The sequence below is a fragment of the Penaeus chinensis genome, chromosome 14 (genome assembly GCF_019202785.1).
Source record: "Penaeus chinensis breed Huanghai No. 1 chromosome 14, ASM1920278v2, whole genome shotgun sequence".
Lineage (NCBI taxonomy): Eukaryota > Metazoa > Arthropoda > Malacostraca > Decapoda > Penaeidae > Penaeus > Penaeus chinensis.
This window is the reverse complement of record NC_061832.1, coordinates 14,524,500-14,535,800: the sequence shown is the minus strand read 5'-3', so window position 1 is coordinate 14,535,800 and position 11,301 is coordinate 14,524,500. Positions and strand designations below refer to the sequence as shown.

Below are 11,301 nucleotides of genomic sequence, written 5' to 3'. Positions count from 1 at the left end.
TGAGAGGGATGAGGAGAAACAAGAGGAGAGAATGAAAGAGAACTAGAGAGATTAGAGAGAGAGGAGAACAAGAGAGAGAGGAAGGGAACAGAGAGAGGAGAGAGAACAAGAGAGAGAGGACGTGAGAACGGAGAGAAAGAGATAAGAGAGAGAGAGAGAGAGAGATGAGAGAGAGAGAGAGAGAGAGAGAGAGAGAGAGAGAGAAGAAAGATGAGTGAGAGGAAGATGAGATGAGAGAGAAAGAGAGAGAGAGAGATGAGATATGGAGAGGAGGATGAGGAGACGAGACGAGATGATGGGATGAGAGGAGAGAGAGAGAGGGTGGGGGGGAGAGAATATAAGAAAAGAGGACAGGAGAAGTGATGTTCACAATTACCCGCTGCACCAACCTTTTCAGTAATTTACCCTTCCCCCCCCCCCCCCCAGTCCTCTCCACAGACACACAACTCTACAATAACAACGGAACTATCGCACCTACCTACGTATATACGTCACTAGATGCTCGTATCTGACGCCCATTTGCCTTTCCGCCCACCACCGACACATCTTTATCCCCACACCGCCCTGCCATACGCCCACAGCACCCTTCCTTACGCCCACAGCACCCTTCCTTACGCCCACAGCGTCCTTCCTCCCCCCACATCACCTTTTCCTTCCCCACATCACCTTTTCCTTCTCCCACATCACCTTTTCCTCCCCCACATCCCCTTTTCCTTCTCCACATCCCTTTTCCTTCCCCATCAACCTTTTCTTCTCCCACATCACTTTTTTCCTTCTCCCACATCACCTTTTCCTTCCCCACATCACCTTTTCCTCCCCCACATCACCTTTTCCTTCCCCACATCACCTTCTCCTTCTCCCCATCACCTTTTCCTTCCCACATCACCTTTTCCTTCCCCACATCACCTTTTCCTTCCCACATCACCTTTTCCTTCCCCACATCACCTTTTCCTTCCACACATCACCTTTTCCTTCCCCACATCACCTTTTCCTTCCCCCACAGCTTCCTTCCCTCCCTCCCAAAGCGCCCGCCCCTCTCTGAAAGCCATAAACTGAACGATTTGAGAAGTCATTTTATTGCCTTCGAGAGATACAGACACAGACACACACACAGACAAACAGACAGACAGACAGACAAGAGGATCTTTATGATGATCGTTGGGCCTTACGTCTTTAATGACCGGCATAAGAAAGAGGCAGACATCATACAAATGAAAGTTTCGAAATAGTGACTCAGAGGAGGATGTGAGGGTCTGGGAGAGAGAGAGAGAGAGGGAAGGAGAGGAAAAAGGGGGAAAGAAAGAGAGACAGAGAGAAAAAAATGAGAGGGAGGGAGGGGGAGGTAGGGGAGGGGGGGGGAGGAAGGATGAGACGAGAGAGGTGAAAGGAGATGGAGTGAGGAAGGGGTTGAGAGAGAGAGAGAGGGAGGGAGGGGAGGGAGGGGGAGAGGAGAGAGAGAGAGAGAATGAGAGGGGAAGAGAGGGAGGAGAGATGAGAGGAGGCTTTTTGAGACGAGAGAGAGGGGGAGATTGAGAGAGAGAGGGAAGGAGGAAAGGAAAAAGGGGAAAGAAAGGGGAAAGGGAAGAGAAAGAAAAAGAAAATGAGAGAGAAAGGGGAGAGAGAGATAGAAGAGGGAAAAAGGGAGGGAGAGGGAAGGAGTGGGGAAGAAGGATGGGAGGGAGGAAAATAAGGGAGGAAAGGAAGAAGGAGGGAGGGGGGAAGAATAAGGGAGAAAGGAAGGAGCGAGGGGGGAGCTGGGGGGAGGGAGGGAGGGAGTAGGGATGTAGGGGAGGGAGGGGGGGAAAGAGGGAAAAAGGGAGAAAAGTTGGAGGAGGAGAGAGAGAGGGGGGAGATAGATAGATGTTTGATTGATAGGGGGGGAGGGAGGAGTGGAGGGAGAGAGGAGAGAGGGAGAGAGGGAGGAGGGGAGAGAGGGACGAGAGAGACGAGAGAAAAGTGAGAGAAAAAAAAGGGGGAAGAGAGATGAAAATTTGAGACGAGGCGGGGATGGGGGAGAGAGAGATTGGGGAGAGAGAGAGAGAGGACCGAGAAAAAGAAGAAAAGAAGCGAGCGAGGGGGAAAAGGCGAGCGGGGAGGAGGGGGAGGGGGGAGAGAGATGAGAGAGGGGGGGAGAGAGATGCGAGAGAGAGAATGGTGGAGAGGGAGAGGGAGAGGTTAGGGAATTCAGTAGTCCGAGAGGATGCAAGGGAGGAAAAATAACAATACTGTGTACATATATATTTAGTTTATAAGGAGTGAGATAACATCGCTAAAGGAACGTAGGAAGAACATAGGCGAGGTTTAGGGTTGAACAAAAACGATTGAATTAATGTGCAAGTATATAAAGAGACAGTGAGGGAGGGAATAAACAAACATATAAAGAAATGAACAAGAATGAGTGAACGCATAAGCGAGGATAACAAATAAACAAACAACCCAATCAACCAATCAACAGATAGACAGGCAAATAGATAGACCGATAGATATATAAATAGATGAATCAATTAATACAAACGACATAAAATAAAATATAAAGCGTACGCCGAAGGGAAAGGAGTTTAATTATGAAAGGCGATAAAGCTTACTTGAAATAAAAAATAAAGACAAGTCGAGGTCAGGGTCACGTGTTTTAGAGTGGGGTGTGAGAGGGGGGAGAGGGTGTGAGAGGGGGGAGAGGGGAGAGAGAGGGGGGAGAGGGGTGTGAGAGGGGAGAGAGAGGGGGGAGAGGGGGGAGAGAGGGGGAGAGGAAAAAATAGAGGAAACGAGGAAGGGAAAGAGGGGGAGACGAGGAGTGTTAGAGGGGGGAGAAGGGAGTGGAAAGAAGAGAGGAAAGGAGGAAGGGAAAGAGGGGGAGACGGGGGAAAGGGGGTTGTGATAGGAAGGGAGAGGATGGGAGAGAGGAAGGAAAGAGATAGTGGGAGAGAGGAAGGGAGAGAGGAAGGGAGAGGAAGGAGAGGAAGGGAAAGTGGGGAGAGGGAGAGTGAGGGAGGAAACGGATAATCTTAATGGAGGAAAAGGTGAGACGGAAGATAAGAGAGAGTGCGTGCGGAGGGAAGGAATTTGAAAGGGTACAGAAGGGACGGGAAAAGTAGTTGAGGGAAGGAAAGGGGAAGGAAAGGTAGTTGAGGGAAGGAAAGGGGAAGGAAAGGGGAAGGAAAGGGGAAGGAAAGGGGAAGGAAAGGTAGTTGAGGGAAGGAAAGGGGAAGGAAAGGGGAAGGAAAGGGGAAGGAAAGGGGAAGGAAAGGTAGTTGAGGGAAGGAAAGGGGAAGGAAAGGGGAAGGAAAGGGGAAGGAAAGGGGAAGGAAAGGGGAAGGAAAGGGGAAGGAAAGGGGAGGGGAAAGGGAGGTCTCGTTCGCTCCCTCTCTCACTGCGAGAGAGGGAGCGAACGAGGGAGAGAGGGATCGAGCAAGGGAGGGAACAAGGGAGAGAGGGAGCGATGGAGGGAACGAGAAAGCGAACGAGGGAGGGAGGGAACAAGGGAGCGAGGGAGGGAGCGAGGGAGGGAACGAGAAAGCGAACGAGGGAGGGAACGAGGGAGGGAGGGAACAAGGGAGCGAGGAGGAAGCGAGAGCGAGGAAGCGAGGGAGCGAGGGGGAGCGAGCGAGGGCAGCACGGCACGGCCGGAGGAGGAATCTGTCGCGCGAGCATCCCGGCCGGCCAGGGATGCTCGGATGCTGGGGGCGCGAGGAGAGCTAGTCTGTGTTGACTCCTGGTAGGGCGCGGAGCTCGAGGGTGTCGCTGGCCGCACGCCACGACTCGACGGCTCAAAGCTTCGCGCGACTCGTGGGGCATCTCCGGTCGAGGGAGCGAGAGAGCATGGGGTCGCTCCTGCCCGCCGCCCGGTGCTGCAGTAGTGCCTGCTGATGCGAGAGATTTCGGTCGATATTTGTGCTACGGTTTATTTAGCTTTTTCCACATACGGTGGATTTGCAAAACGAATTCAGCTCTTGTGATTTGTGAAGTGAATTTCAGGCTAGAGGATGTGGCCTTTAATCCGACGGTAATTCCGTTAACTTGCCCGGCCTCCTGAAGACGCGGGCCGCTGGCGGGGGGAAGGAGCCAGACTTTTGCTTGAACAAATCCTCGTCTGCCGAGGGAGTGACGAACATGAGTGGCGGTCGGCACGTCGAGGCGGAGGATCTGGCCGAGGGTGAGGCCTCCTGGTGGCTGCAGACGACCGACTACCCGTGGGACAACGCCTCGTGCGACGCCGTCACGTGCGGCAACGCGTCGACCCTCGTGAACGCCACGCAGCGGGTGCCGGCGCCGCAGCTGCACGCTATAGACCGCATCCAGTTCTGGGTGACGCCGGCGCTGGTGGTATTCGGGTGCCTGGGCAACGTGGTGAGCGTGTGGGTGTTCCACTCGACCAAGCTGCGCACGCTGAGCTCGTCGTGCTACCTGGCCGCCCTCGCCGCCTCCGACACGGCCTTCCTGCTCACGCTGTTCCTGGTGTGGCTGTCCATGGTGGGCTACGACCTGCTCAACCAGCCCGGGTGGTGCCAGGCCATCAACTACGCCATCTACGTCAGCACCTTCCTCAGCGTGTGGCTCGTCGTCGCCTTCACCGTCGAGAGGTTCATCGCCGTGTGCTACCCGCTGCTGCGGGCGGCGGTGTGCACGGTGCGCCGCGCCCGCCTCGTCATCCTGGTGCTGACGGCGGCCGCCCTGCTGCTCTACTCGTACCTGCTGGTGGCGGCGGCGCCCGGCGTGCACCCCGTGGCGCGCCGCACCATCTGCAAGCTGCGCGACGAGTACGTGGCGCTGGCCACCGCCATGAACTACGTGGACACGGTGCTCACGCTGCTGCTGCCCGTCGCCACCGTGGTCACGCTCAACGTGCGCATCGCGCGCTGTGTGTGGCACGTCGAGCGCCTCAGGCACTCCATGACGCTGGCGCACGCCCCGCACGCGCCCGCCGCCAACCTGTGCCCCGGCGGGCGGGAAGCGACCGCCCATGACGGCTGCAAGGCGGGCGGGGCGGGCAGCGGCGTGGTGGTGGTGGCCGGTGGGCGGGGCAGCCAGCCGGCCAGGGTCAGGTCGCAGAACAAGGTCACCAAGATGCTGCTCATCATCTCCACCGTGTTCATCCTCCTGAACCTGCCCTCGTACGTCATGCGCGCCTACATCTTCTTCTGGGTGAGTCTCCAGGGGACACGAGGGCCAAACAAAGAGAGAGAGAGAAAGAAAGGAAGAGACAACAACGAAAACCTATGCGAACCAATAACGTCCATAAAGTTACTAGCAACATGAATAAAGACCTTCCTCCTTCAGACATGACTTGGCGTTGGTGCAACACAGGTGCCCATCGCCCCTCTTCCTTCCTCCTGACGCTCTTCCCTTCCTCCTGATGTCTCTTCATTCCCTCTTTATTATTCTTCCCCTCCTCTTGATGTCTCCCTCCCTCCTTCTGATTCTCCTTTCCCTCCTTTTTATGCTTCCTTCTCTCCTCTTTCCGCGCCTTTCCCTCCTCTCTTCTCTATCCCTTCACTTTTTTCTCTCTTCTGTATGCCTCGTTCCCTCCAATTCATGCCCCTTTCACTGCCCTTTATACCTCTTCTCCTCCTGTTGATGCCACTCTCCTTCCTCTTTATGCCTACATATCCCCTCCCTCTCCTACATCTCCCTCACCATAACAGTAACATTAACTATTAGCCATTAACTTTAACACGAATAGCGTAAACGACCAGCGCAACTCTTCCCTCTTCAAACACGTCTCTAACACGTTCCAAACACGGCGGGGAGAAGGGTATTGGAGTCGTATCAACCTGTATTAAAGTCGTTCAGCTCTGAAATTAATTCTGATGCGGGTACTCGAGGAGAAGGGTGAAATCCGGACGCTTGTTTTAGATACACTTACGTACGTTAGAGTTTGCATACACAGATGCAGTTACACACGCAAATACACACACACACACACACACACACACACACACACACACACACACACACACACACACACACACACACACACACACACACACACACACACACACACACAAACACACACACACACACACACACAAAAGGAGAAGAAAAAGAAGCAGCAGGCGAGAAGCGAAGACGAAGAAAGAGAATGAGACAGAGAATGAGAAACGAGAAGAGAAGAGAAGACAGAGGGAATAAAGGGGGGAAGAGGGCGAGGGGCGAAGTCGAAGAAAGAGAATGAGACAGAGAAGGAGAAAAGAGAAGAGAAGAGAAGAGAAGACAGAGGGAATAAAGGCGGGAAGCAGGCGATGGGCGAGGAGGAGGACGCCCGGGCGGCAAACAGCCAACCGCAATGACATTATTGCCTCCTCTACTCAAAGCGAACGCAAGTTGCTGCTCGCGACACGTTCATTAACAGCGCCAAAAGGCTCTCCCTATCCGTCGCTACTTGTCTTGATTTCCTCTCTTCTATTTTCTCCCTTTTCCCTTTTCCTTTTTTTTTTTTTTTTTTTTACTTCTTTTTCTTGTTTCTTCTTTTTTCTTTTTTCTTGTTTCTTCTTCTTCTTCTTCTTCTTCTTCTTCTTCTTCTTCTTCTTCTTCTTCTTCTTCTTCTTCTTCTTCTTCTTCTTCTTCTTCTTCTTCTTCTTCTTCTTCTTCTTCTTCTTCTTCTTCTTCTTCTTCATTTCACTACCTCCGACTCTACATCTCCCTTCCTCCACCATCTCCGTCACCATCTTCCCCTCCATATTGCCTCCACATCTTAACCTCCACCTCTACCTCCTCCACCATCATCCCCCACCTCCACCCCAACCTCCTCCACCACCTTCCTCCCCCCCTTCTCCCTCACCACCTTCACTTCCCCCCTTCTCCCCTCCTCTCCCTCCCCACCTTCCTCTCCCCCTTCTCCCCCACCACCTTCCCCCCTTCTCCTCAACCACCTTCCTCTCCCCCTTCTCCCCCACCACCTTCCCTCTCCCCCCCTTCTCCCACACCACCTCCCACACCACCTTCCCCCACCACCTCCCCCACCAGCCCCAGACTCCGCTGATCACGATAATACCGGCGAAGGAGACCCGTAATGATGGCCGATGGACTGGCGTGGTTCGGGTAAGGAAGAAGGCGGTTGCCGTGGCGACGACGGAGGGGGGGAGGGGAGAGGGGAGGGGGGAGGGGAGGAGAGGGGGGGGAGAAAGGAGGGCGGGAAAATATAACACGAAAGGGGGAATGATAAGAATCATAATAATGTCAACAGCAAAAGAATGGCGAGGAAGAGGCGGAGATGCGTACGGACTTGGGTTCCGTTTGTTTGTCTGTTCTTGTTTAAGCTCGACTTGCTTGCTGGATGACGGATTGATTCCTTGATTGGCTGTCCCTATATGCGTGTGTGCGTGCGTATGTGATAGTGTGTGTATGTGCTTGTGTGCGTATGTGCTAGTGTGCGTATGTGCTTGTGTGCGTATGTGATAGTGTGCACATGTGCTTGTGTGCGTATGTGCTAGTGTGCGTATGTGCTGGTGTGCGTATGTGCTGGTGTGCGTATGTGCTAGTGTGCGTATGTGCTAGTGTGCGTATGTGCTAGTGTGCGTATGTGCTAGTGTGCGTATGTACTAGTGTGCGTATGTACTAGTGTGCGTATGTACTAGTGTGCGTATGTGCTTGTGTGCGTATGTGATAGTGTGCACATGTGCTTGTGTGCGTATGTGCTAGTGTGCGTATGTGCTGGTGTGCGTATGTGCTGGTGTGCGTATGTGCTAGTGTGCGTATGTGCTAGTGTGCGTATGTGCTAGTGTGCGTATGTGCTAGTGTGCGTATGTGCTAGTGTGCGTATGTACTAGTGTGCGTATGTACTAGTGTGCGTATGTACTAGTGTGCGTATGTGCTTGTGTGCGTATGTGCTTGTGTGCGTATGTGCTAGTGCGTGTATGTGCTTCTGTGCGTATGTGCCAGTGTGCGCATGTGCTTGCTTGTGTATGCTAATTTTCTACCGACGGCAAAACTTCGAATAGCGTATATTAAGGTTTTCTTCGTTCCGGAGTGCGTGCGTGCGTTGCGTTTATGCCATCAAAGAAATCTTCAAGGCTGTTCTAATTACCTCTCTTGAAATTGTACTTTCTTTCCTTACTTACGACTATTTTTTTTTTTTTTCCTGTAGCAGGCTGTATTCTGGTTTAATCACAACAGCGTTTTAGTTTAATTACAACACGGTCACCCTTTCCTAGAGGAGGACACATCCCTAATGTCATCTTTATGCTTCGTGAATTATTCAGGCCGAGCATATAGCACGGTCTATCTAAGCCCTCCTACCCCGGTATGATCTATTACCTTCTGGACAAAGGCAAAATTCCTCTATGCCTTCTCGTAATTTTGCATTCCACGCATCTGGCTGAGCTGTGGGATCGAAACTTTCCCGCTCTATTTTGCTTATTAATACCTCCTGTTACAATAGTTTCTTCTGAATGAGTTTGTCGAAAGTTGTGGCACTTCTTCCAGGCTCTTCGACGTTCCTTGAATCAGTCTCTGGCCATTTTCTGGTGACCACGCCGAAGTCTCAGGAGATGACATGTGTAATGTGGTTATCAATATGTTCCGCTTGTTTCTATCTCAACTACCTCAAGTTCTACTATGGGGGGGTCTTGCTTAATTACTAACTCCTTCATGATAATTCCCTTACCTTGTTAATATTACCCCCCCCCCCCTCTATTACCCTTTGCCCTATCTTTTCCCAAAATATTACAGTCTTAATGAGTCTTAATGTTACATCCAGTCTGGATTCACTGATGCCAATTACATCTGGTTTATTAATACCAATAATCATATCTAGTTCTAGTAACTTCGACTATTAACCCTATCTAAAATTTGCATAAACTATTTGTATATAATCTTTCGGTATTAATTATGGTTGCAAGGCTAAGGCCTGTCCGCGATATCCACAGTTTGGTTCCGATACTAAACTTTTGCTTTTTTGTTTTCCTTGGAGGCCTCTCACCCTCCCAATTATTGCTCTTCTTCTTCTTCAGTCCTTTGTTCGTTTTTGTTTTTGCCTCTTCTCTTTGCCTCCAATTTATTCTGCAGTATTTAATAAATTGGAAGAGTAATTCCTCATACAGTTTCGAAGCGAAACAGACTGCAATGATTCTCTTTTTTCCAAATCCTCTTGCACATAAAACCCGCGATATTGCTGACCCCGCGCTGTCCCCGCGCAAAGTCCCCATTCTCCCTCCGATGCAGCTTTGGTGAGAGCCTTTTGAAATATTCCAAATCCGTTTAGAAACAGCGGCCCTTTACGACAGCTGCGGTGACTAAAGAAATTATATATATATATATATATATATATATATATATATATATATATGTATGTATATATGTATGTATGTATGTATGTATGTATGTATGTATGTATGTATGTATGTATGTATGTATGTATGTATGTATGTATGTATGTATGTATGTATGTATGTATGTATGTATGTATCGAAAGAGAACGAAAGAGAAAAAGAAATCGCACGTGAGTGTACGCATGACATCCGTGTGTACTACAGAGTGTGCGCGTGACATCCATGTATACGAGCGAGTGTGCGCGTGACATCCATGTATACGAGCGAGTATGCGCGTGACATCCGTGTTTACTATAATCTGTGCACGTGACATCCGCGTGTACGAGTGAGTTGCTCGCGAGTCCCAAGCAAGAAGCGCCTTTTGTCAAGGAGTTGTTTACCGCGCCGCGCCGCCACGGAGAGTCTTCTGTTTGCGGCGCCGCCATTGTCTCGCGCGCGGCAAGGCTGGGCGGCGATCTGCGTTCCATTTTTTTTCTTTTCTGTTTGTTTCGACTTTTCTTCTTACTTCTCCGTTTGTTTGTTTTATTTGTTAATATGTCTGTGGTATCTGATTGTATTTTGTGTGTAATTATAAATATACGTTATGTATAGACAAGCGTGTGTGTGTGTGTGTGTGTGTGTGTGTGTGTGTGTGTGTGTGTGTGTGTGTGTGTGTGTGTGTGTGTGTGTGTGTGTGTGTGTGTGTGTGTGTGTGTGTATGCGCGCGCGCGCGAGCATGTGCGTGTGCGTGTGTGTACGTGTACACGTATCTGTACCTGTATGTATGCGTGTGCGTGCTCGTTCTTCTCACAATGTATTAGTTCAACGGAAAACTCCCAAGCATTTTTTTTTTTTTAACAGAAATCTAATTCACGAGAAATAATTAATAACAATGGCAACCATCTAATTAATCATGCTTTATTTCTCAACTCAAACGCGAAACGTCCGCTGATTAATTGACCATCGTGTTCCTGACAAAGCTACAAATAGGGTGTGAAGTGAGGGAGAAAATGAAGAACAATGAGAGAAATGAGAAAGAGTGGGAGAGGGAGAGGGAGAGGGAGAGGGAGAGGGAGAGGGAGAGGGAGAGGGAGAAGGAGAGGAGGAAGGGGAGGGTGGATGAACAACGTGGATGAATGGGTGAGGCGTGGGGGAGGTGTGACCGAGGCGTGGGTGAATGGGTGAGGCGTGGGTGAGGCGACACCAAGTGCCACGCAGGGCGAGCGAAGGGCCTCTCCTCCTCCCCGAAGTTCAAATCCAAAGGGAAAAGGAGAGTCATTACTTTCCTCTCCTTCCGGGCCGCTGGGGAGAGGCATGGGGGGAGGGGGAGGGAGGGGGGGCGCACACTCAAGATTAAATAGTTTACTCAACGAGAAAGTTCGGTAAGAAATTATTTTCATATATAAAGTATAAATACAGCTTCCTTCCTACATATCTGTCTTCCTGCCTGTGTGTCTGTCTGTCCATCTGTCTGTCTGTCTGTCTGTCTGTCTGTCTGTCTATCTATCTATCTATCTATCTATCTATCTATCTATCTATCTATCTATCTATCTATCCATAACCAATCACCACTCCATCTTTCTATCCATCTATCCATCTATTAATCTACCTACCTACCAACCTCTCTACCTATCCATCCATCCACCCACCAATCTATCTATGTCCAACCACCCCTCTATCGCGGGCACCAAATTTAAAGGGAACGAACGCACTTAGACGAAGTACATGATTAGCTCGTGACTCCGCTCAAGGTAGCAAAAAACATCCGCTATAGAAGAAACAAAGCTCAATTGAAAATTGAAGAAAAAAAAACTCAAAACAGGGGGAAAGAAACACTCAGCAACATTTACATATCACCTAAATTCGAGAAGCAGATTGCATAAAAAAAATCGCGTTTAATAAAATAACTGTTGCAGTCTACGGCACCGGACAGCCCACTTTCAATTACTACGCGTTAGCCAGGGTGGTAAATAAAGGGATAAACTACACTGTATTCACACCCAAGCTGTACGCCGGCGCTGTAGACGAGTAGATAAAGGACTGTGTAATTGTTCCTTTC

The 11,301-nt window shown here is 50.3% G+C and overlaps 1 protein-coding gene across 1 annotated transcript in view; it reads left to right on the top strand.

Moving 5' to 3' along the window:
• The first annotated feature begins 3,976 nt into the window (after positions 1-3,976).
• The window catches only part of LOC125032340 (pyrokinin-1 receptor-like), a 25,442-nt gene continuing 18,117 nt past the window's right edge, over positions 3,977-11,301 (top strand). The window contains exons 1-2 of the mRNA XM_047623436.1: positions 3,977-5,237; positions 8,390-8,492. Of these exons, the coding sequence (XP_047479392.1) occupies positions 4,108-5,237; positions 8,390-8,492 (1,233 nt within the window). The 5' untranslated portion in view covers positions 3,977-4,107. The remainder of the gene's footprint in view (positions 5,238-8,389; positions 8,493-11,301) is intronic.